This window comes from Sphaeramia orbicularis, chromosome 16 (genome assembly GCF_902148855.1).
Source record: "Sphaeramia orbicularis chromosome 16, fSphaOr1.1, whole genome shotgun sequence".
NCBI lineage: Eukaryota > Metazoa > Chordata > Actinopteri > Kurtiformes > Apogonidae > Sphaeramia > Sphaeramia orbicularis.
The window spans coordinates 36,528,302-36,554,995 of record NC_043972.1 but is presented as its reverse complement, the minus strand read 5'-3'; the positions used below and the strand labels follow the sequence as shown (position 1 = coordinate 36,554,995).

The following is a 26,694-nucleotide window of genomic DNA, read 5'->3' as shown; positions in this document are numbered from 1 at the left end:
CCATGAAGGTGTAGAAAAATGCACTACATAAGTTCAGTCCATTTACCACTTAAAGAATTATTAAGTGTTCAGAAGAAAGAGTCCTGAAGTCATGCCAATGTATTGGATTACAAAGAAATTAACTGAATATATTTACACATTTCTGTGACCACTAGAGGGAGTAGTGAGCCACTCTGATGGTCTCCTATGGGGGAGGAAAACTAACACTACAGGGCCTTTGACCAAAGTGTCAGAAAGTGACAAGATGAGATGAGAACCAAAGAAATAACTTGTCGAGTCAAAGCGATAAAAGCTAGAAGCACTGTTTTCATCACTGGACACAGTTCTGAATAAAACAGTGGAGTTTGATGCTGAAACCACAGTATTTCATCTGCATGGGTAAGTTTGATTATGAAGCTTATTTATATTATAATAGCCATGTGGCCTCTGTGTGCACGCGTGCGTGTGTTCAAGGATTCACACAAAATCCGTAAAGAGGTGAATGCTACAGATTGACATACTTATGTATTTTTGGTCAAGGAACAGACTAGTGAAAAGGGCAAGTTGATAGGACCAATATTTTGGGAGATATTAGTAATTTTGAAATACAATAGGCTTACAATCACGTTATGGCCGCAACACTTTGGTGGTGACTGCTGGACAAATGCAGTACCGCATGCATGAATACACAACAGCATAAAAACTACTACATCTAGAACCAGTGGATCCCCACGGGTCAATGCACAAGTGAAGGTGTAAAGTTAATGTGTTTTTGCTAAGTCTTTGCTAAGTTGCCGTTTGTTGATCCTCTAAATTGTGACAGTTCTGACCTTGTTTGGACAAAATCACTCTAAAAACCCATTTCAAAATGATAAGTCTGATAGGAGTGAAGTAAAAGTTCTGTAATGTGGTTTTACTGTTCATTCTTTCTTATAATATCTGCTAAGCTGTTTACTGTATGTAAATGTAACTGTATGGATAAATGGTATATTTAAAGAACCAAACCTGTAGGGTGATCACTCTCAATGCCATGTTTGTATGCTCATACCTGGTATCTGACCACATATGCAAATATTTCCACACTACAACAGGACTTACCGCTATAACCCAACAGCTGACGTATTTATACAAAATGACTTTGGCCCAAAGTAGAATAAATACACAGCGATACCAGAACGGCTGGGCCTGTGGAGAGGACACAGTTACAGTTAAGACACTGACAAGGCAGCCTAAAGGTTTCTTCCTTTAAATGGACATATTATAATGTCATTCTCACCTCATATTCATCTGTCAAGTAGTAGCTGTCTGGGTAATGGGGACTAAATATTGTGTATATCAGCAAGCACAGAAAGCCCAGAGCAAACCTCTTAATTGCTGGTATAATACTGTGAGAAGGAAAAAGATTGAGAAGGGCGATGAAAAAAATACAAATGTTAACTCCAGGGCTCCCACATTTAGTTTTTATAATGATAACGTAGTAAAATTACTCCCTCTGTTCGTTCTTCTTTCTTCAACTAGCTAGCTCTCTGCCTTTTCCTGCTTTTTACCTATTAGGAGGCTTTCCAGGGCAGTCGGTGAGCTCCCCCGCTACCAGCTTCTGGTAGCTGCGCAGTGTAAACTGGGGACCCACCAGGAAGCCTCCATAAAAGTACGAAAAGCCATACACCTCGAGCAGAGTGGGCACAGATGCCATGGCCGATGTCCTCTGCTCTGGACTTAGCTGGGACTAAGAATGAAACGCAAAAGAAAAACAAAAAAGAGAACAGACATGATAGATGTTTGAAAATTACACTGAGCTCAGGACCAGTCTAGATAAACAGGATTCTTCTATAACATAACCTGGGCTGGGACTGCATACTGAAGACTGACCCCTGGTACTTATCTGAGACACTGATAATGTTGATCAAATTGATCGGTTTAATACAGATCAAAACAGAATGAAGAGCAAAGCTTATGAGAATAAAGATGTCATAAAGCAACAGATGTGAAAGGCCTTTAAAAGACATGTTTCTTATAGAAATCACAGAGAATCCCATCAACTCATTCTGGTTTAGTCACTTGTCATGGTGTTCAAGAAGACCTACTTTGACACCAAGCAGTTACTCTGTGTTACTATCAGTTTCAGTCTCACTTTAGATAACAGCTCACTGTATATAATCATCTCTTCCATCATCCTCGCCCTCTGCTGACAAAGCATCTCTGGCTGAAATCTTTATCAAGTGTACATATAAAGGTCGGTTACAAATCTGGTGCTTAGTTAAAGCCAAGAAATGTGCTTTATCCCCTGGAAAGATCTATTTGCTGTTGGAGTCACATCAAATCTGTCACTATCTAAAAACCATCTACCTCTGTCAAACTTAATAGAATTAAACCAGAGTTACTGTCACGCTGTTGAATACCTTGGCGGGGAACTCAATGTGCAGTCTACAGTATATCCATGTATCCATATAATATTTGTAGTGAAAATTTCAAATGAATTTAATAAAAAAGGTAAAATGTGTATTCCTGGCAAAATGAAAGGTCTCAAAATACTGCCATGTGCCAAGTTCAGTGACAAACGTCTATAGGCAGTATAGCCATGGTCAAAAAGTGTTTTTGTAGCACAGTGAAGATGGCCTTTGACCTTTGGGATACACAGTAAGATATCATCACATTATCATTTCATACTATTATTAAACATTGTCAAAACTGTCAATATAGCTTCTTGAATAAAAATTTTGTTTTGTGAGATCATGCTGACATTTGATAACAAAATACTTATCAATTTATCAGAGCTAGATCTGAAGAAATTCCCTAAGATATTACGTTCACATGAATGGGATGGACAGCCTAACAATAACATGTCTCTGGCAACAGCTGTCGACAGTTCATAGGTGAATAGAAACAACATTACAGATATCACTACATTAACCAATGATGGAGGATGCAAGAGAAATGAACCAACTCACTGGCTCCTTCCCGCCGTCATAGTAGTCAAAAGACAAACCTGTAATCACAAAGCGCAGCTGATGTCAGAAACGCTGTCTCAGTCAATAAGGCCATCACAGCCATTAAAATGAACGCCTCATAGCATGCAGACGCTGTGTGAGGACTGTATCATTTAGACAGCAAGACAAGGGTGTCAAACCAACACAAAAATCCCACTCTGCATGGAACAATGAGGATGTCAATCTGAGTGAAGTAAGAAAAACTGACCGATAAGTTTGAGTGTGAGGACACAATGAGGCATGGTCCACTTGATGTCATACTCCTCCGTCGCTGTGTAGTAATATCCTGCCAGCAGGTACAACTACAGGAAAAGAGACAGAGTGAAAGAGAAAGATTTTTATTTTCAGTTTGACCTGACAAACAACTATAAGAGGAAGAAAAGATCTATGTCATGATAGATTACAGGAAGTGCTTTGTTTTTAAAAAAGGAAATCTGGAAGGCCACATTTCTGCTTAAAAACAGGTTTCACTACAGTTTTTCCTCAAAAAGTAGGTCATAAAGACAATATAGGAAGCATGTGATTTTATCACAAGGTTATTTGCTTTAGCTGTAGCTCTTGCTATATTCGCAAGATAATTAAAGGAAATGACAGAAAGTATAAGCAGAAATAAAACTGATAGATGCAGTAACTGAACCACTGCAGTAAAAGTCTGACAGCGGACACAGGTATCCTGCGTGAAAACATGACTAGGAAAAGAGGGAGAAAGAGAAGAAAAAGGAAAGCCTCACCATTTGAAAGGAAAAGCTGCTCAGGACTGTTGTTACCGTCCTTCCCATGAGCCTCAGCATCAGGAATTGGATAAGGATGCATACTGCAGAGTGCCAGAGCTGAGAGCCTGGGAAAGAAATGGATGGAGGGGGTGGGATGGATAGGTGGGTGGGGGTGATGGTGTGAGTGCAGTCAAGTGTAACCTGTAGAACTGGACAACAGTATTTTTCTTCAACAGTACAGTATTGGTAGAGATGGAGGAAGGCCAATGAGGCAAAGATATGACACACATCCAGTCTGAAATGAGCTTTCATTACGGAGGCTGGAAGGAAACAAACACTATTCCACAAGGAGAAAGAAAAAGCAACCGACCTGCTGTAAAATCCAAGTGCAGCCACAACAAAATAAAGAAAAGGGAAAGACAACAATGTTAGCAGTTTGTGATTCCTCCTGCATGCAAGAAGAAAACTCCATCCAGTCATCTTTTCTACTCATGAACTGTAACTTAATTCAGTTTAAAACATCCAGTGTGTGAGATGAAGGGGTCTTAGAGGATCTAACTACAGACATGGATTATAATAATAATAATAATTGTGTTGTCATTAGTGTACAACCACATGAAAATGAGAGTCACTTCATTACCTTACACTAAGCTGTTCATACCAACAGAAGGAGCAGATTGCCTTTCACTTATGGACTACCCCTCCTGCCCCCCGAATTTATTACCACAAGCCGAGAACAGGGGTTCTACTGAGGGACTTCCTCATTTTTACAACCACATCAGTGAGGTGTTTAATTGGTAGCAATCTACAACCTCACCAATAGATGTCCCTAAATATGACACAGTAAACCTTTAAGTTTCCCCTGCTGCAAAGCTGCAAGTCTCACTGGTTCAACTGAATGATTCATAGAAAAGTAATTTTGCACAACTTCTGAAGCCAGAAAAGGTGTTTTGTGTGGTTGATTTTCAAGGACATTGCATTTTATTTTTGTTACACAAAAATGATTTGAACTTGATTAGCGCTACCAAATGATTAGTACACTCCTTAATGTGAGCATGTGCTGCTATGCATGAAAGCTACATTCATTTCTTCTTTAAACCAGAAATACTTCAGTAGTGGGTGATGATTCATAGGTCATTACAAGGAATTTGGCTTTGAGTCACAAACCACATGGAGCAAACACATTTACCGTTTTGGTGAAAGTGCTTTATCTGAAAGTGGCTCCTTTGCGAGAAAAAATTACTTCACGGACAAAGGCTTAGCTGCTCGGGGTAATTTTAGGGAGTAATTTTGGCCCACAATTGCACTGACATTTCAGAAACTTTAACCAACCCAAAATCTGAAATAAGCTTCTTTTTTCAGTGAGTAGCATTTTCTTAAATAACTGACTTTGTGACCTTTAACATTCAGTTTTCCATGTGCAGTCTCTATATGCAAATAACACATAAATACACATGAACCCTGAGGTGAGTTTCTACTGTGTGAAAAAAGGTCCCCTAGTTATTTTATTAAACCCCACCCCCCACAAAACAAATCCACACTCACCACATCTTCTTCACCTAAGTCAGACTCTTTGGCTTATCCACCACGCACAGATACTAAATTGACTTGAAGTGAATAAAATATCCATTCGAGACACTCTGAGTCAATTAATCTCTGCTCATTCACCAAAATGTTAAAGACAAGTGTCAATATTATCGACTGCTTCTTTGTGTTCATTACTTCTACACAAGACCTATCAAAGCTGTGGCTCAGTGTGTACCATTTTTTTCATTAAAAGCTAAATTAGTCTGAAGCTTCTGAGAAAACAGTTGGTTTGCAAATGCATCACATACACACAACCTATGAGTCCAGGCCATGAACTACAAGTTCAAAACAGTCACTTACAGTTTTCTTTTCTCCCCACTTCCATAACTCTCCTTAACAAACAGTTATGGTCGATCAAAATATTCAGTACTGTATATACCTGTGATTTTTGTAAACTCATGTGATTTTGTGTTGTCATCTGTGTTTACTGCCCACGACACTGGGATCAGATAACAGTGCTGTTTTGTTTTATAATTGTAATATTTATGCTAACCATTGCAGCTGTAATACAAATAAATGTCCCTTTTAGGACAACAAAGTGTTCCTTTAACTTAACTAAAACACACAAGTCAAGTTAAACTCAGTTTTAACTGTAAAAACAGCAAGAGTGGACTTCACTGGGACTCTGACTCTGAATGACTTTGAACTACCCCTCCCTGAGCCTCAACACTGTTGTATATTGAATAAAACTGCCACTCGTGTAGTGTGAACAAGAGGACAAAGTACATTCAGTGTCAAAGGACAATGCATTTCCTGGGTCAAGATTTTGCCAATTGCCGTAACATTACCTCCACAGTTCTAAATGATCATTTCTGCATCACACAAGTGCTTGCAAATTATCATTAGCATCAGAAAAATAATTTTTATAGAGAATTAATTATTTTCTTTATACTGTAAATCTATTAGTCTGCTGATGAAGAGTGTAAACGGTGTATGACTTTTTGTAAGGAACCTGAAACACACATAACAAATTAAAGTAATGGACCTTATCAAAATATAATACACTAATTATCTCATTCATCTGCGCGCAATCTACTAACTGAATAAGCAAATGTTTCAGATTCTTAGATATGATTATTGTCCGCTTACATCCCTCTTCTATGGTGGTCATATGAATATTTTCGAGCTGTGAATCACACAAAACATTTGAAGATGTTATCTTGGGCTTTCTGACACTTTATAGACCAAATAATTCATAGATTAATCTAGAAAAAAATCAACAGGTAAATCAGCAATGAAAAAAAAAATGCCAGTGCAGCCCTAATGATGACAGAACACAAACATCTTGCCAGTTTCATGTTTTACATCTGACTAAACCAGGGGATGTCCAACTCTGGTCCTCAAGGGCAGGTATCCTGCATGTTTTAGATGTTTCCCTCTTCCAACACACCTGATGGTCGTTATCAAGCTTCTGCAGAGCTTGATGATAGACTTATCATTTGAATATGGTGTGTTGGAAGAGGGATACATCTAAAACATGCAGGATACCGGTCCTCGAGGACCAGGATTGGACACCTCTGGACTAAACAATCAAAACTCATTATCTCACCAAAGTTGAATGCTGCTAGAGCCAATCCAGAAATCGCATGGAACAAGTGGATAACTGTGGCTGACTGGTAGAAAAAGAAGCGTCGATACACCAGTGCAAAGGGATACCCTGTGGAAGGGACAAAGAGAAAACGCAAAGGATAAATTGTTAATGGAGCTGAAGTATGCAACTTCATATCAAGCGGAATACTGTTGACAACCCCCCAGGATTAACAATGATGACCTTGAGGTAAAAAACAGAAGTGACACAGACACACACAATGGCTAAGGTGCAACTTATGTAGAGTGTGTGGTTGCAAATCTGGCACTGAAGGGGAATGATAAGAGCCCTACAGAGAGGACAAATGCACCAGTACATGCTAAATGTACAGTATTCTTAAACAGGGGTCAGTGAGTTCTGTTGTATTTATTATCAATATTGGCAATATCAGGGTAACTTGTAAACCTAAAAATGCTTCATTCTAATCATGTAACTTTGAATTATGGTGTGTTTTTAACTTTGAGTCATTCATTCTCGCCAGGAATTCCTGTATCTTTATCCAAGTAGGGATGAGAATAAGTAAGATTTTATTGATACCAATGGCACCATCAATTCTGCTCATTAATCTAATTTCTTATCAGTTCCATGTGGAATGATAGCAGAGTGGTATAAATTATGTGAAATAGGTATTTCTTCGTTGTTTTTTAATGTGCATACACCAGAAAATCACAGCAAAGTTATATCAGGACAACCTTCTGCATGAATTCTCAAAGAGTCTTCATTTATTCTTTAAAGTGCCCTTCAGTTTCATTTTACCTCTATGCATTTGCTTTAGAGGATTAGGCTCTCTGTATTTTCAAAGTTTATTAAACTTTTCACAAATATCAGCCAATTTATGATCAGATTTGCAGTCGGAAAGAACGGTCTTGAACACAGAGGCAGAAGGATTACAAGACAGACTATGAAGAATAACAGAATAGTTTGCAACTGAATAAATCAGGTATAGACCTGTTGCAGGGTTAATTATCTGACTCGAATGTGGACTCTTGTGCAATTACAACACAAGCACTGTAACTGGAAGATTGAAAGTGATTTACAGCTGCACCGGTTTAAGAATATGGAAATGTGGCTGCAATGAAATCCTAACAAGCACCTTATCGAGTTGCAGCTATTGGCTAACTGAAACCTGTTATTTCAGCCTATGTAAAGCAGAAAAAACTCTCACAACTTGATATTATGATAGACGTTGCTGTTGTAGTGCAAGACAGTTGCAATATGATGTTATTATGCAATACTCATGAAGCAACACTAGTACAAGGCGTATGAAGTGGCGTGACTGGTTTCAATCATTACCCAACCACAGTCTGATGTGAACAGAAATGCTCAGCCTATTTTTTTTTTCTTTTTTGTGCGAGGTGACAGAGAAAACAGACGTGTCCATGTGTCAGGACAAAGTTCAGGGAGGACAGTTTAGAGGACATCCTCCCCCACCACACACACACACACACACACACACACACAGTCACTACCAGGACATTCCCACCCTGTGTAAAGAGGACTTTCTGTGGTAGTAGAGTAGTACTGGTAAAACTGGTCATTACACTAACTAATACGAAAGAACATACAGGGTTAAACAAATTTGTTTACCATTTTGAAATGTCGCAGTGAATAGGTTTACTATGGAAAATGGGTCGGGGGACACAACTGCAGCCTGTGTTTGTGCTCTTCGGGCTAAGCTTTTCCCTCCCCCTCCAAACTTTGGGGCTATTATTCTCCCCAAACTCAACGACTCACTCAATTACTCCATAGTTCAGTCATCGAAAATGGGAGCGGTAGAGGGGGGACATTTATATTTTCTGGTTGGCTAGTTGTCTGTTTATTTAGCCAACCTAGTGTATATGAGTGATGAATGACATGGTGATAAAATTGTAACTGTTGACAATATTATATAAAATATACAAACCCACCCCATTAACTCAAGTAACGAAAAGAACCTGGTTGTATTATCATCACGAAACAGGACATATTGAGCTTTCCTAACACTTACTTGAAAGGCTTCTAGAAATTATTAATTTGTTTACAAACCCTGGTGGTCGTGTAAACATGATACCCATTGAGCTAGTTGCACTGTTGTGGAGTTAAACAAATGAAAGCAGCCTGTAGCTGTGTCAGTTACTACCTGACTGAGCAGACGAGCTGTTAGCAGCTTTAATAGTTTACTCAGTTTAACGCTTATTCCAACCTGTCAACGGGACGAATGCCATGCCCACTAGCTAACTTGGATACTGGTAACTAAATAAGGTCAAACCTACCGATTAAAATGGATAAAATAAGCCGAACCGCCGGTTCTGGGGATCCTAAGTACTCCGACAGATCCTCCAGCAAGGGAGCCGCCATGTTTCTTGTGGGCGGAAACGTCTCTTCACGACGGTTCAGTGAACTCTAGTGACTCTCGGCACACATTCTGCACCTCACGCCGCTTTTTAAAGGCCCTTCACGGTTCAACCTCTACGGAGGACAAGCCCTCCGCCCACAGCTCCTCCTTTCACACCTTTAAACCCTCTCCTATATTTTTAATTGTTAAGTTTTCATCGTAAATCACAGAGGTTATTTATATTATGGGCTAACAGATGTCGGTATTAGTCAGAAAACAACATCAATTACTGTAATTTTAAATCATGCATTAATATGAATGATAAATTATTTTTCAGACAGTTAAACTTATGGTGTTAGTTTGCCCCCATGTGGCAATGTATAAGAAGAGCACGAATTTTTACTAGTTTTACTGCCTAATGTCCAGTACATAGAACATAATAATACTGGAGGTGCGTTAATAGGACTAAGTGACATAAAGAAACGAAGGTAACTATCTGATATTTAAAACATCGACAAATGTACACTCTAGAGCAATAAACTGTCTTTACAAATAGACTAATGGACACAAATATACTGACATTAAAAACCAACGATCACCTCAGAGCTTACAAATACAATTCTATCACATTCTACGGAAAAGGAGGTGTATTTTGTTATTATAAATGGAGTTTAATTGTATTTATTTAATGCTAAGTTTTTTAGCAACAGTAATGCATTACCAGATCAGAAAATTTCTGCGCTTTTATCATTGTACATTGCCTTTGGGCTTCTCTTTAAGAGAAACCTTCTAGAGAAATATCAAAAGAGCTAAACTTCCTGCCCACGTGATGCGTCAGTTTAACTTTAGTATACAGTATGCATGATTCACTATCATGGTGGTAAAAACATATGATGTTAAAAACAACAACTACTGATATAAATCAAATGCTGGTTTAATACATACCGCTAATAATACTTTAATCAACATCTACCTGCATTGAAAACACATTTTTACCGCAGTGCATTCTGGTATGCAAATACTGATGCATTCCTCCAATAGGTCAGTGTAGCAGACGACCAACGTCACATGAAAGAGGCGGTAACTTTGTCATTTCAACCAATGAGATGGTCATTTGAGCCCCACAGTCGAATATATAATATAGTTTAATGATTTCACCATAAAAGTAACACCAGAACTGATCCCAAAAAATCAATGACACGATGCAAGACATGCTATAAATAATGGTTAGTAGTGATAATGATGTATTCTTAAATTCTATGTCAATCCAGTTTGATAAAAAGCACAATAGATTATTCAAGTAACTGATTTGATCTTCAGCGTGTGATGGACTTGAATATATTGTATTTACAAGTAAATATAGTAATAACAGAGCATAAAAAGAGGTCTTCACGGCATAGCCCTAATTTAAATGTACACTTCTTATTGTCTTATGTAATAGTCTGCTTGCACTAGGGATGTGCACAAATAATTGATTCATTGAATGGTCAGAATGGTAAACATAGTCAACATCTGTTTTATGATTTTTATTTATTTATTTATTTATTATTAATGAATTAACTAATTTTGTTTGGGGTCACTGCAGAGAGCAGAATTCATGTTTATGGAACTGTTTTTCATACGTTTTGTAAAGTCTGTGTTTTGAGTGTTTTACAATATTAAATGGTATACTTGTGGTTTATCTGCTCAGTTTATGTATGTACGTATGTTGACCTGAACAAAAATACACGGAAAAACAAGCTTAAGGTGAAAGCTTCAGTGTGTGTTTGTGAGCTAAGGAGAATACAATACTATTGATAATATTGGTTGATTCTTTTACTTAAAATTTCTTCTACATGGATAGATAGATTAAATTCCATCCTTCCTGACAGTTCTCAAAAATATCTGTTTTAAGTTGACAAGGTGAATATCAAATTTTCCGTTATCACAATTCCATACATCACAATACACAATCGGTCAAATAATTAATTTTATTATTAAATTATTGTTGTTGTTTGGGTATTAGTATGACTAGATAGTAGTCTATGAATGTGGGACAATGGATAAAAATGTCTGTCACCCAAACTGTGTTTGATAAATCAGTTAAATTCTGAGTTTAAAAAAACTGTACAATGTTATTTATGTTTAAAACTGTTCAAAAGAAATGTCATAAAAATATATCAAGAATGTGAATGTAAATTTTCCACTACTCAAACTATTTAATTGTTTTGCTTTTTGTTGTTGCTATTGATACTAAGCAAAACGCATTGGTAGCTGTTTTATTTAATTTTGTTTGGTGATATGAATAGGGGGGTAGGCATAATAAGCTTAAGCTTCAGCCTATTCCTTTTCAGACTTTTTTGTTTTTCACTGTATCCTGCACAAACGTATAATCCTTGAAATGACTGAATGTCTGAATAAACACAGTTAAACATAAAACCTCTTCTGAGAGACATTATTTACCTATCACACAGCTTGTGCACCTGATATTATGTTAAAATGAGACCCCAAACGCAGAGAATGCTAACTATAATAAAAAGTCAGTGCATTTACTCACTTTTTTTATTCGTTAACAAGCACTTCAGTCAGTTAGCTTATAAGTGTAAAAACTGCAGCTGTGTGATAAGCTGATGGATTGAACTTGTTATTGTTAACACTTGTGGGATGCAATTCACGCACAGTGCACAGTTCCAGCAGGGGCCCATTTGTCACACAGCTAGAACCCTCCAGCATGTTGAGTCAGATGGTGAAGTTTACTGGTAGTCCTTGAAGGCAGCATGACATTTTGTTCTTCCCCTTCCTCAAATGGGGAGATGCGTTTGCAGGCGTACCGCCATAAACCAATAGATCCGCGAGAGAGGAGGGGTCAGGTTTTCCGCCTTATAAATACCCAGAGCTGCTTCCATTTGTTCGCTCTCTTACCCCAGAAGAAGTGGACCCTGGTAGGCAGTTGATACCGTTTTATTCCTAAGCAAACACCTCCAAAAAAAAAAAACGCAAACATGAGCAGGAAATTCTTTGTCGGTGGAAACTGGAAGATGAACGGCGACAAGAAAAGCCTCGGGGACCTCATCCAGACCATGAACGCCGGCAAAGTGGACGCCAATGTTGGTACGTGGATTTTGACACCGGTTATGCTAATTCTCATTTTTAGCATTGAATATCTTAGCCATTCGTCTCCCTATACCTACGGGTTCGTTCTAAAGTGACGCAGCTGTCTGTGAATGCACCGTTTCCTGTCTGCATGTGACATCCAACCGTTCCAGTCAAAATGGCTCAGAGTCATTCAATAATAAATCAATGAGGACATTAGCATCACGGACATCTCGTCACATTTTATGTTCTTAAAGTTACATGCAGTGGGAAACCCTTCTTCTCGCGATGCAAGCCGAGCTGCTAGAAAAAAAAAACGGAGACGGACAGAAATTCTTGCATACAGAGGACGGACGCTCAAATGGGATTGTCGGTCATGTCGGTGGTGGGTGTGCGTTTGCGGCGGCACGTAGTCCAGCAGTCAGCCCTGCCGTGGAGGAGCATGGTGCGTTCACGGGAGGACTGCGTAAAATAAATTCCCCTTTCCTCTGTAAATGGACACACTAGCCTTCAGAGTGCTTTCATGGTAAATCATCATTATTTTAATTCATTGAGAGGGCGCTATGTAACAGGTTTCTTTGTGCTCATTAATTATCTTCCATCACTGAAAAACGCACTCATAGACCTATTTCAGCAGTGTTTTATTCACTTCATTGAACGCTGCAGTCGCTTACCCTGTTGCATTCCACTTCCTAAACTACCCAATTTTGCACGATTACACCTCAGCTTTTCCATTCGACCTCTAACAGTATTTGTCTTTAATACATGTATTCAGAGGTTGAATGTGCCCAGGCCTGTTTCCGCTGTCACGATGCCAGCTGTGCTCCTTCTACAAATTGGGATTATGCAACTGTATAGAGTTGTGTGTACCAGTCTGATGCATGGTCTGTTCAAGAGCAAACTGTCACTATTGAGTCCACCACTTTGCAGACTATCCTTGGACTTTGCTCCACTGTTGAATCCGCCCCCTTCCAGTGCCAGAGTGAAACTTTAGGAGGTTATTTCCATCGTCCTCTCTGTTGAGCTTTAAAGTCAAAGTTCAGCTGTTTTACACCCAGACGTTTTTCGTAACTTGTTGGATACTTAGTCTGCTCTTTTACTGAACCTTTGAACTCAAAACTGCCTGTGACCTCTGCAGAATGCAGCCATGTAGGTGACCTTTTGGAGGATGAACTCAGACCTTTAATTCGGAGACCTGACTGTGGCCGTGTAGAAATGACCTTTTACCAAACCAGTAATAACAGGAGGTGTTTAATATAGACTCCTGTAACCCCAAGATATAGTTACAATGTGAATGTCAGTGTCTTTACTTCACTGTACTCTGCTTGACTTGTGCAAATTGACTGCATTGCTGTTTCCACCTTAGGGAATATTCCCTGAAGGGCAAACATTTTTGTGTGTGCATTTAGAGATGTTGCAGTTGCAGTTTAAGATCATATATAATATGGGAAAATAGTCGTCAGTTTTATTTCTATGGCGCAATATCACAAATCTGCCTTACAGTATAACAAATATGACCCTTTCTGTCATTTCACCCTTGGTTCAAGTATAGAAAACTCAATCAACAACAAAACTTTGTAAATTATGGGTCATTTAATAACAATGAAGTTTTTCTGTTTTGCCTTACTAGTAAGGTCTTGGAGGATGAGTTTCAGTGAGTTTCTTAACCCCTAGGGTGTTCCAAAGCCCTGGGAAAAGTCGTTATGTAATTTTGGTCTTGGTAGCTTTCAAAGCTTTTGTTCAGTGCTTTTACAGGCCATACTTAAACTTGGAGAAAAATGTAGCCTTCAGAGAACAGTCTCCATCTGGTTTGCAGTTTTTTATTTAATGAAAGAAAATGTATACATGCAAAAGAGTCACCTGTCTTTTTTTCTCATATTATAGCTTGGCTTACAACATTTACACTTTCATGAATCAATGTATTCTATTTCTGCACCCATAGGCTCAGACTGATTCTTGCACCAAAACACTGCTACATTACTTAAACTGAAGAAGTTTGCTAAGAATAGTCTCATCTGTCTTCATCCACAGAGGTGGTGTGTGGTGCTCCATCAATCTACCTGGACTTTGCAAGGTCCAAGCTCGACCAAAAATTCGGTGTAGCTGCTCAGAACTGCTACAAAGTTCCCAAGGGTGCCTTCACTGGGGAGATCAGGTAAGTCATATCCTCACCTTAGACATCAGAGATTAACCAGTTTTTTTTAGAAAATAACTTGTGTAACTGTATTGTGTGTGTTCAGCCCTGCGATGATCAAGGACTGTGGGGTGAACTGGGTGATCCTGGGACACTCTGAGAGGCGCCACGTCTTCGGAGAGAGCGATGAGGTATTTAGGAATTATTTTATCTTGTTCATTCAGTTTCTGTTACTTCTCTTTATCTTATGAAAAAGTGGAATGGACAAATTACACACAGTTCTGATTAGACTGTGTGTCTGTTTGGTGTTAGCTCATTGGTCAGAAGACCGCCCACGCTCTGGAGAGTGGTCTCGGTGTGATCGCCTGCATCGGTGAGAAGCTGGACGAGAGAGAGGGCGGCATCACTGAGAAAGTTGTCTTTGCTCAGACCAAGGTCATTGCAGGTGTGTAACCATAAGCAACATTTCAGTGGAGCTTTGCAAACAAAAGTGTGGCATAAATTTCCAAACTTGTGAAATGCAGATTCAGCTCTTATCACACGTCTCTCTCTCAGACAATGTAAAGGACTGGAGCAAGGTTGTACTCGCTTATGAGCCTGTGTGGGCCATTGGCACCGGGAAGACTGCCTCCCCACAGCAGGTAAATATTAGAAAGCCCTAAATATCTCACTTGTGATTGTTAAGACTGGATGCCCTAACCAAAATATTGTTTCCTGATTGATCTCTTAGGCTCAGGAAGTTCATGAGAAACTGAGGGAGTGGCTGAAGGTCAACGTTTCAGAGGCTGTAGCCAACTCTGTGAGGATCATCTATGGAGGTCAGTTCAGCATATGTTTACATTATTAAAACAAAAAGCTTAAGTAGACTTGACACATGCAAAACCACCGTGTAATTATATCAGGAATGAAGGGGCTCAAACACGACAATAAAAAGAGATATCTTTCAAAGTCTGAATTCAGGAAAAAAGGAAAATGGTAAATTGGCAGTCCAGCAACATTTCATTCTACTGTGGGGAAAAAAGAATCTGCCCTGATCATTTACAGCCACAATGTGCACAGTAGAGATGCATCTTAATAATGATTGGTCATTACAGTTGTCTGTTACATGTTTTTACTTTTTTTTTTTTAAATTCTTTATTGAAATTTTCAAAAGAATACAGGCACAGACATATGTCCCTATACTTAATACAGTTGATTAGCCACCCATAAATACGTTCACTTATAAAACTGCTCTTTATCTATATAAAAAAAAAAAAAAAAAAAAAAAAAAAAAAAAAGGCCTTTTTTATACACATTAACACCTTTAAATAAAAAAAAAAAAAAAAAAAAAAAAAAAAAACATACATACATATACATGTTAACAAGGCACACATTCTTAAAACATGCATACATGTTTTTTTTTTTTTTTTTTGTCTTTTTTTTTACATGTTTTTACTTCCCCTCTCCATGAAATGAACTTGGAGCCAAAGTCTAATGTCCTAGGTTAGATTTTCTAAAGCCTTAAAACAGGAGAAATCAGTTTTTTCTCAGACCACATGAATTACAGTATGCCTTAAGTTTATTTTTATCGTGTGACACCAAAACATAGCACCTACTGAAGTTTTAACCATGTTTCATAAGATTAACATTAAGAGATAAAAGAGAAATGAGAGTTTTGGTCACATTTAAACTCGATGAAATTGAGTAATTGATTGGAGGATCTGGATTTGGCATATTGATTTAGGAGATATGAAGTGTAAACTCATTAGTACAGCCAGTGTTTAATAATAAATGTGGAAACCAGTAGAAGCGTTGGGAAATAAATCTCTATTGTATTAAATGTAAATGCCAGCTGTACTCAAACGTGGCACAAATCCAGTGGTGGTTGATGGGTAGTCGAGTTTCTTGGCTTGATCTCCTCTCATGATTCTACTCTTCTTCTCAGGTTCTGTGACCGGCGGCACCTGCAAAGAACTCGCCTCCCAGAAAGACGTGGATGGCTTCCTTGTGGGCGGAGCTTCCCTCAAGCCAGAGTTCATTGACATCATCAACGCCAAGGCATAAAAAGCCAGAAAGCTGCAACGAGACCACATCAAGATCAGAGGCCAGATCTGTTAGATGATTTAAGTCCATCATCCCTTCTTTTCAGCACTTAGTTCTCCTTCCCTTTTTATTAAACGTATTTGTGTAATGTTGTCATTCCCTCCTTTTCCTGTATTTTTGGTATATTTTGTTATAAAGAAAAGGGACAGGTTGACACATAACACTTTACTGCACTGAGAGTTAAGTCCACTGAGATAGTCTGTGTGCTTACTAACTTCCACACAAAGTGCTCAAGCTGTAAAGACTAACAGTTACACCTTGACATGGACAAGCAGTCCACACCTTTACTTGAAAAGTTTACAACTTTAGTGTAAACAGTGTCACAGCTCATGTCAATCAGATATATTTGTATTTTTAATGTCGGTGTCTCTTTTGTGTAATTATGATGTTCTGTGGCTTTGACCCCCTCCCCCCCAGACGTGCATGATCCGCTCTCTCATTGGCTCTTCTGTCATTGGGGAAGCATACATTTTATGTTCATCATATTTTGTCATGGCCAATGGATGTAAGGGTGGGAAGGCTGTAATGAAACATTATAATAAACAGAGACTGTTTCAGTGTTTTTGTGTCTTGTTTAATTTATCCTTCATAATGGAAATCATTATATTTCACAGTAATGCCTACTTCCATGTACAGCAGGAGCTTTCATAACCCTGTTCCACATCTGACAGCAGAAGTTCCTAGGGCTATTCTTAGGATGACAGAGACAATATCTCATTACAGGATTGAGTTGCTGTGAAGACAATGCCATGCAGACAAGCATCTGACTACTATTTTCATCCTGGGCCTGAACTGAAACTGGGTTTGACATGTAACAGAGACCCATGTGTCAGGGGAAAATTGCGCCTTAGCAAAAACTGAGACTGAGGTTGTCTACGAGTGGTATAATCCAACCAAAGCACAATAAGTTAGTTGTAAAAGCATAGGTGCTCTGCATTTATACCACTTGGTTTCTTCATATTTCATTCTTTAACAAAATGTCACTGCAAACAAAAATAACAAATGAAGATGCCTCTCTGTAGCTGTATGATACTATTGATCCAGGCACCCTGTTTCTGTTGGTATGTGATGGAACATGCAGGCACTTTACAATATGGGCAGATATTTTTGTGGTGTTGCAGACAAGGAGTGCACAGGCCTTTGACTTGCATTGTGCAGCCTTTTCAACCAAGACATATGGACCAAAAATTCAACAAGGAACCAAAAAGATTTCTGATGATGTCAAGCCCTTGATTCATACATACAACATACTGGAAACAAAAATGATGGGACCTCCTTGAAGATCTGAACTACGGGGTTAAAAACAGAAAGGGTCAAAGCACTGACACCTGTGGGATGCCACATGACACCACAGGACCTGGAACCACACAGTAACACATGATATATAGTAGGGCCTGGCAGCGCCTTGCATGGCAGCAGCCACCCACTGGTGTTTGAGTGTGTGCATGAATGGGTGAATGTGAGGCTTTGTAAAGCACTTTGGGCGCCATGAAGGTGTAGAAAATGTGCTATGTAAGTACAGTCCATTTACCATTTACCATATTCTGAGGAGACCTTCAGAGCTGTGCCCATGATCCTGATGTCAGTGTCGTGGCAGTGGAGGAGGATGTTGTGTGTCCATGGTGTCAAACACAGAGCTCAGATGTAACATCGACATATTGACTCTAAGGTACAAGTAAGTTAATATCTTAATTTCTTACAACCTATCAAATCAGAAGTTTGTTATATACTTTGTTATTAAAAGATAATTAATTACAATGTATGATCTTCGCAATAATGAGACTTAAAAAACACTATAATTTAATGTACATCTGTGATATGGTAAAAAATGATGAATGTCTTCAGGGCAAATATGAGTACAGGATGTGATCCATCTGCCTGTAAGGACAGTCCATTGATAATTACACACAAAGGAGTAATTCAGTATGATCGCAGTGTATAAACCCCTCATTAGAGAGATGCCAAAATACAAACAAGAACAGGAGTGGAGTGGGCCAGAATGATAGATAATAAACAAGTATAGGCAGCTTATAATATTTGTTAAAAGATGCAGAAAACTCAGAGTAGACCACATAACTAACAGTACATTCTGTTCTCTGAGAGTAAATGAAGCATGAGTCACAGAATGGCAGTTTAGTCTCAGTTATACATCAGATATCACTCACTGTGTGCACATCAGTATTCAGTAAAGTCTGACCCTTAACTAAATATTTGCAGGTGTCCATATCTTTGCCTCTTTTACTTTATCCTCATTGTGTTGAAAGAGTCACTATTTACAACCCTAGTGCTTTTTATGTTGCAATTCAATGTATCAACCCCCTTTAAGGTCAGTAACAATTATTTACATTCCAGAATAAAAGACTGAATATGATGAAGTAGACAGAAATAGAGATTCATTTTATGTAGATTCTTTTCTTCTTATTTCCTGTGACCTAAATGGGAACAATACACATTGATTCCTTTACCACTTTGGCCAAATACAGTGATTATAAACTGAGTCCAAGTTACACTTTATCTATCAAGAATAAATGATATTGTCACAATCATTTCATGAGAAGAGAAATGTTTTATTTCAGCTTTATTGGCAACAGTGTACATAGCAATGATGCCACAATCTATGCTTACCCTTTGATTCACTTATGTATTGTATCTATGAGGTGAAACTGCGGTATTGTAAGATTGTGGTTGATAATTCGCACTAAAACAAACCCTAAACAGCATCAAAACAGCACCTACAACATGGGCAGGTGTTTTATTTAACTTTAAAAATCACATTTTATCGCTGATGATTTTAATGTCTGTTTTAATTTTAGTGTTAATGTTTTTAATATAATTAAAGTCTTATTTTATCTTTCTCTTATCTTAAATGTATTTTTTATGCCTCTCCTGTGATGCTTCTATGTTTTATGTAAAGCACTGTGAATTGTCCTGCACATGAAATGTGTTATACAAGTAAACTTGCCTTACCTAAATTTGCTGATCACATGTTTTGCTTTCTCTTTTTTCAATCTGTAAGTTGTGATGTGCGTGTGTAAATGATAAACTGAGACATAATAATGTGTAAAAGGATAGTTTGTAAATGTAACCATTTTCATAATGTAATTTTACTTTTTGCACTAAAAGAAAGAGAAAAATTTGAAGTTGTCATTATTTATGGGTTATCGTGCTGCTGTTTTACTGGTCTGGTGTGCTTGAGATCAAATTGGGCTGTATGTGGCCCCTGAAGTCAAATGAGTTTGACACCTATGCCATAAATGCTTGGTGATGAGACCACCTGAATCTGTCGGTCTCCTCAGCAGGTGGAGGTGTCTCTGGTCCTTCTTGAACAGGGCGTGTGTAATGTTTGATCAGTCCAGTTTGTTACTGAGGTGAACACCCAGGTACTTATTAGAGTCCATGATCTCAGTGTCCAGTGCCCTGGATGTTCACCTGTGTGTGCTGCGGGGGTGACCTGTGGAAGTCAGTCAAAATCTCCTTGGTCTTGCTGGTGTTCAGGAGCAGGTGGTCTGCTCTCACCAGTCCACAAAGTCTGTGATGACCGTCCTGTTTTCCTGTTCGTTCCCTTCCAACACACAGCCAACAATGGTGGTGTCATCAGAGAACATCTGCAGGTGACAGTGTGTGGAGTTGTATGAACGTGTATAAGGTGAAGAGAAACGGTGAGAGCACTGTCCCCCGGGATGCCCCCATGCTGCAGGCTGCCACATCTGACACACAGTTGTGAAGTCTGTTGTGAAGTTGATGGTCCATGCAGCCAGGTCTTGGTCCATGCCTGCCTCCTCCGTCTTCCCCTGCAGCAGTGACAGTTGGATGGTGTTAAAAGCACTGGAGAAGTCAGAGAGCATGACTCTCACAGAGCCCCCAGGGGACTCCAGGTGAGAAAGGACCCAGTGCAGCAGGTAGATAACAATGTCATCCACCACGATGCCTGGACAACAGGCAAACTGCAGAGGGTCTAACGCGCCAACCTGGGGGCTGAGGTGGCCCAGATGATCCTCTGCAGTATCTTCATGAGGTGGGAGGTCATGGTGATGGGTCTGTAGTGGTTTGGCTCACTGGGGTGGTCACAGGAGGTCTTCCATAGGACCGGAACTCTCTCAAGACTGAGGCTCAGGTTGAACAGGTACAGAACAAGGCTATTATCGTTAACGAAAACTAAGGAAATGACAAAAACTAGAATTGAAAAAACATTTTCATTAACTGAAATAAATAAAAACTATAATTCAAAGAAAAAGCAATAACTAACTGAAACTGTATTGTGTGCGTATAAAACTAACTAAAACGGATAAAAATTATGACTAAAATTCCCTTAGTTTTCATCTTTGTCAATGTTGGATTGATATGAAATTGATTTATTTCCCTCAAGCAATTTTAGCTGCTGGCACCATATGATATTTAACAGTCCGTCACGTCTCGTCACTTGTGGTTTAGAGTTGTCTTCTGGTCCCCACTCTACCTGGAAACATGGAGACTAAAGTTGGGAGAAAGCAGCAGAGTCCTGACTGGGATTTATTTGAATACGACAGTGAAGAAGAGAAAATATATATACATATATATATATATATATATATATATATATATATATATATATATATATATATATATAACTAAAACTAAACTAAAATTAAGCATTTAGAAAATAACAAAAACTAATAAAAACTAGCAAACCTGCTCTAAAAACTAATTAAAACTAACTGAATTAGAGAAAAAAAAAGTCAAAACTAAATAAAACTAAACTAGAATGAAAAATCCCAAACTATTAGAACCTTGGTACAGAACCACCTCAGTGAGCTGGTCCACATTCCCTGTGCAGCCCAGAGCTGATGCTGTCCAGGCCTGTGGCTTCCTGAGCCCCCTCCTCACCTGGTCCACAGTGACGGAGAGGGGGGTGGGAAGCTCCTCTGTGGCAGAGAGGGGGAGGGCATGGAAAGGTGTGTGAGGGGCTGAGGTGAAGATGGCATCATACTTTTTGTCCACCCACCCCTCCTGCTGGAGGCGTTGTCATTCCCCTCCGGTGCAGCAGGGGGCGCCAGCTGCATTCACTGTGAGTACATTACGTGGCAGACTCATGTCCGTGTTTACAACCGAAGCGTGACGCTCACTGACTCGTAAGAATACGTCTCCAATCGTAACTGAAAGCCGTTATTGTTCTCTATACTTGTCCAAAATGCAATCACTGAGAGCGTTTTTGACTGACAGACTGGCGGTGGCGGCGGAGGAGATATTTGAAGCCGTAGAAAAAACAATAATCGAGTACAAAGAGGAGATTTTTCGTTCAAAAGATCTGGAAATCAGTCGGCTGAGGATGCAGCTGAAGATTCTCAAGTCAGGTTGGTTGGACTCAGTTCTCTTTTTCAACACACTATTATTTTGTATCAAATGTCTTACTGATAGTGTCATACTTTGTCTTTTATTTGCTAGACCCTCGGTTCAATAGATGTCTTGGAGAAGAGCTCCAGCAGGACACCCATCACCATCACCATCATCCCCTCCATCCTCCTCCTCCTCCTCCTCCTCCTGCTCCTTCTCAGTCTGAGCACCATCCCTCAGTGGCCCCCATCCCTGCTGTAGAGACCCCTGAAACCCAGTCCTGTGAGGAGGACGGGGGCAGCAGCATGGAGCAGGAGGACCCAGAACCCTTGGAGGTCAAGAAGGAGCAGCAGAGGAGCCATGGGGACTTCTGGATCAGCCACGATGCTGAGCAGTTGGAAGGCCTCGATTCAGACATTAAAGACCTGATCTCATCTCCATCCGGTCTGAAAAACAGCTTGCAAGACCCCTCTTTACCTTTCCACCCTTACCACAATAACAGCGTGGACGAGGGCAGAGACAAGCCCTACAGCTGCTCCATGTGTGAGAAGCGCTTCAGTAACTGTCACCACCTGGCAGCTCACATCAGGACACACACAGGGGAAAGACCCTACAGATGTGAGATCTGCAGGAAAACCTTTATAACAACCAGCGCTCTGAACAGACACCAAACAATCCACACTGAGGGGAAGCCGTTTGTGTGTAGTTACTGTGGGAAATCCTTCAAGTGGATGGAGTCTCTTGGCAGACACGTAAGATGCGTCCATAAGAGGGAAAATCTGCCTGAATGACTCTTTACAGCAGGACCTTGAAATAGAATCACTGTCATTGTAGTAGTTGTGTTGTAACTGTACATTGTTCATCTGTTCCCTATTACAAAGCACCTCCTTGTGTGAACAGTAGTGTAATTTTACCCTGTTGTGGACTGTGTCAGTAAATGTTAGATGATGGACTATTGAGTTATTTAAGAAAGTACACAGTAAACCTTACTAAGGGTATCAATCCTATAGTTGACTAGGGCTGGGCATTATGGGCAAAAATATTAGTTGATATTGGTCATAATCACATGGAAACATATTGTTGCCATGTCAATAAAAATTAAAATTGATCAGTATCTTGTTATAATAAGAAAAGTTTAATGTTCTTATGTATTTATATGATGATTTTCATATTACAACTTGAAAAATTTATGTTTTAATGTGAGCGCTTTCACATTATGTGATAAATGCCTATATTGTAAAAATATGAAACTCGTACTGTTTATCATAACAGATCAATAATGAAGTACTGATCATTTTTGCAGTTTAAGTTCAATGGTGAGAATCTGCTGTTGTTGAAGTTGGTGGAAGATACTGTGATTCATTTATTCACGCTGAGGGTGAGTAACATGATTTATTTTTTTTTTCTTTTTGGAACAAGATGCTGATCAATTTGTATTTTTCTGATATGGCAGCATTACACTTCCATATAGTCCCAATAAATGTCATTAAATCGTTATTTCTTTCCTGTTGTGAGGATGATATTTGGTCCAGAGTTGAAAGTTGAAATTAGATGTTATTTGTGGTTCTAAATTATTCTTTTTAGTATAAATAGGAAAAACAGTTGCTGTGTGTTTTGGAAATTTAGGTGTAGAACGTTTCATTTCAGATATGGATGTGTAACAGTAAGAAAACCAACAAAACCCTGGAACATATTATGCTGTGATATGAATGTAGTGTTTTAGCTGACAATGTAAATGAGATATACACAAGAGGAATATTTTATATTGCGGTAATGCAAATTCTTAAGATATAAAATTATGTCATGATAATGATCATGGCCTGTCCAATAATAATAATACTAATAATGATAATAATAAAATATTGCTTAACTACTGCAGGACTCAAGATGATTTAATGTCTGAAAATAATGCGAGGTGAATGAATACCCATTGGTGTATGTGATTATAATGCATACTTGGACATCAGCTAAGAAATGCAATCATTTAAATGCCATATTATCAGGACCTCACACAATAAATCTGCAATAAATCATCCTTTATTACTTCAGCTGTATTTGTGCCATTACTATAACATGTGAAATATTTTATGAACAAATCATAATTATTTTGTATCCAAATAATAAAATGTCAATTCAGTTAATGTTTTATTTCCACGTTTTGATTTCTGCGGCAGAAACATTAAAGACCGCAGCTCCACTTTTCTCCAGTAGGTGTCAGTTAAAGCTTTTCATTCACTATTTCACATCTTCAGTTTTTGGCAGTGTTTAAGTTCATGTGTCTCCAATGTACCGAGTGTGTACTTCTTTTCTGAGAACTGTAGTAGCCTTCTTACAATCCAATTACCCAGACTTTAAGGGCGGTGCAGTCCCCGTACTTTTACTTGAGTAGCACCAATGCTTCATTCATGTCTTGTAACATAGTGAAACGTTGAGCAAGAAAATTTAGCTCAGGATATAGTAACTGGAGAGACTTTTGGTTCAAGTTCTCATTTGCATACAGGTGCTCTGTGAAGTAAACCTCTTATGATAAGTGTGTAGAATAGATTATAACTCTGATGGTGTGATACGTATTTGCCATTCAAATAATCAGGGTTAAAATAAAGGTGAATTAGAAGGAATTAAACAGAATAAAGTTGAATCATGTTCAGGGGCTCCACTCCAAACCATGTGCAAAAAACACAGTATTGCTTTGATGATTGTCCTAACCTCACCCCTGACTGTGAAGCTTTATATCCAACTCTGCTGTTTGGTAGATGAAAAATAGAGATGGGGTTTAACTGAATCTTCAAAAGAGCAGTCTGCTTCTCATTAACTCTGTGGCCAAAGGGCTCCTTCGTTCTTTGTTTCCTTAAATGGGCACACATGGGTTCAGGTACACAATCATTTGATGACATTATTCTGTCATCATTAGGTTAAAATGTGGTGTAAATGGGCTTGTTTTAATTTTGATGGTCACATTTGTCTAAGAGTGCTTATTGGTGGATGCAGAGAAGGTGATGATGATGTTACAAACTGCAGGTAATGACTGGAGAGTAGGGAGGCAGAGGTCTCTGGTCCAGATCCTGCTCAGGTCACCTGCCTGTTATAGTATGACCATTTAAAAATGTCCAGTAATGTGTCAACATGATCCTCCGGGATCTTCTGCTCCAGGCTGGAATGAAGAGAACAAGAGGTTGAAGGAGATTGATTGTGTTGGCCAAAGAGGTGAAAAAAGACAACAGTGCTTGTGTCACAGTGTGTAGTGTGTCTCTGGAGCAGCAGGTTGAAAGGGCTTTCCCTGCAGATGAATGAGAGATTGGAGGATTTGCTCTTGCAGAAATTTCATGTAACGAGGAAAATCTTCGCTCATGCAGGGTTTCACATCACTATGACAGCACTGGCCGTGGGTGCGTTCTGTATCTAATCAAATGACACAGACTTTCAGTGCAAGTTGCAAATAAAAAAAATTGGAGGTGACAGTTGAGTGTGGCGGCCACTGTGTCAGCAGGGCAACAGTGGACCACAGGAGAGGCAGAGCGGCCGCCACGGTCAGCGCTCAGTCAGGCAGAGGGACAGGGAACAGGTGCAATAAAGTCAGGGAGGCTTAGTGCTGGTCACAGGGCAAACTTTATGAAATATGACAGCTCCAGTGGGAAGGGAAAAAAACTGTGGAGCAAAGGCAATGGCTTGAAGGAGCAGAACAAAAAGGGTTAAAAGTGCCTCTGTCAGGTAAACAGAGCTGCAATGAAAGGGAAAGTGTGGAAAGTAAGATCCCTTCGCTGGAGGCAGCTGTGGGACAGGGACTAAGCCAAATTAGTCACAGTTTGTGCAATGTACACTGTTCTAGCATCAAACATGTCAGACGCTGTAGGTAAAATGTCTCACAGTGGAGCAGTTAGGCCAAGTTGTGTTAGAGTTTTGCAGATTTACAATGCCACAGTTGTGTTTATAGATCTTCTAAAAGTGCTGCTTCACTCACATACAATTACTTTCATCAGTAACTTGAAACACAAATCATTTTAGTGACACATCAGTGGTAAGTGAAGACTATGCATCAGCAACTGTCTTGGCACATTTATTCATGTGAAGAGTGTATTTTACATTCCATGAGGGTTATTTCATCTTCACATTAAAACCTATGTATTATAGATTAGATATTAACTGATTTAATGAGGAGATGTGACACTTTTTACCCATTTTATTTATCCAGGTCATTTTTTTTTTTTTTTTTTTACATCAGCTTGAATTTGGATATGATTATTTGTCTTTTTGGTTATAATTATTTACTGCATGAATGATGTATCTCATAGAATATATAGCAGTTTTTATGTAGATTGCTACCTCAGATTGTATGAAGAAGCTTGTCTGGTACTGAATGTAAGTACAACTAATGATTAGTGCATTGATTTTAGACTTCCTAACCTTGCAATAGCTGTATCTGATGACAAGAGCGTTGAATTTGTGGAGTCATATTAAGTATTTTTGTGTACTGTAATTAATAACAAACTGTGCTTTAAATCTAAAACTGAGATATTGTGTAGAAAAAATAAACCAGCAATGTCTTTTTTATAAAGTCTGAGGTTTGAATCTGTTTTATGGATCTTTTATCGAGTCAGTTTTTATCTTCTGTTCTATCTGCTGGTTTTCTTAAATCAACCTTGAACAAAAAAATACTATTACAAAGGTGGCTGATATTCACAGAAACGCCATGGACACTCACAGAAAGGTCTGAACTGTGTAACAAACAGATGTTGAATAAAGTCTGATAGAACCCACACTCTTGTACTCCTGCTGTAAATGTCCACAAGCTTTAACCAACAGATAAAAAAAAAACTGCATCATCCCTTTACACAATTCACTACTTAAACTAAAAAATAAATGCATACTTTCAGTCACTCAATCCTCTTAAACATTGTTTTAGATTATTCTTTTAAGCTATCTTTTTGCCT

General features: G+C 38.8%; 3 protein-coding genes and 1 non-coding gene across 5 annotated transcripts in view; 2 read left to right on the top strand and 2 right to left on the bottom strand.

Moving 5' to 3' along the window:
* lpcat3 (lysophosphatidylcholine acyltransferase 3) overlaps positions 1–9,261 on the bottom strand; it is a 15,396-nt gene extending 6,135 nt beyond the window's left edge. Inside the window, exons 1-8 of one of the 2 annotated variants that reach the window (XM_030157233.1) lie at positions 9,107–9,261; positions 6,816–6,923; positions 3,698–3,807; positions 3,175–3,268; positions 2,928–2,965; positions 1,527–1,705; positions 1,256–1,364; positions 1,078–1,164 (exon numbers count right to left, since the gene is read on the bottom strand). In XM_030157233.1, the coding sequence (XP_030013093.1) occupies positions 1,078–1,164; positions 1,256–1,364; positions 1,527–1,705; positions 2,928–2,965; positions 3,175–3,268; positions 3,698–3,807; positions 6,816–6,923; positions 9,107–9,191 (810 nt within the window). In that variant the 5' untranslated portion in view covers positions 9,192–9,261. The remainder of the gene's footprint in view (positions 1–1,077; positions 1,165–1,255; positions 1,365–1,526; positions 1,706–2,927; positions 2,966–3,174; positions 3,269–3,697; positions 3,808–6,815; positions 6,924–9,106) is intronic. The other variant, XM_030157234.1, reaches the window with a different exon arrangement.
* Positions 9,262–9,931: 670 nt separating this feature from the next.
* Positions 9,932–9,988, bottom strand: LOC115436485 (U7 small nuclear RNA). The gene has a single exon (XR_003937836.1). It is a non-coding gene; the product is annotated as a U7 small nuclear RNA (small nuclear RNA).
* Positions 9,989–12,021: 2,033 nt separating this feature from the next.
* On the top strand, positions 12,022–17,018 carry tpi1b (triosephosphate isomerase 1b). The gene is made up of 7 exons (XM_030158538.1): positions 12,022–12,258; positions 14,272–14,395; positions 14,481–14,565; positions 14,687–14,819; positions 14,930–15,015; positions 15,105–15,192; positions 16,299–17,018. The coding sequence occupies exons 1-7, from the start codon at positions 12,150–12,152 to the stop codon at positions 16,415–16,417; spliced, it is 744 nt and encodes a 247-aa protein (XP_030014398.1). The 5' UTR covers positions 12,022–12,149; the 3' UTR covers positions 16,418–17,018.
* Positions 17,019–21,528: 4,510 nt separating this feature from the next.
* Positions 21,529–25,918, top strand: LOC115435218 (zinc finger protein 595-like). Its single transcript, XM_030157494.1, has 2 exons — positions 21,529–21,786; positions 21,878–25,918. Exons 1-2 carry the CDS (start codon positions 21,624–21,626, stop codon positions 22,555–22,557), a joined length of 843 nt encoding a protein of 280 aa, XP_030013354.1. The 5' UTR covers positions 21,529–21,623; the 3' UTR covers positions 22,558–25,918.
* The last annotated feature ends 776 nt before the right edge of the window (positions 25,919–26,694 follow it).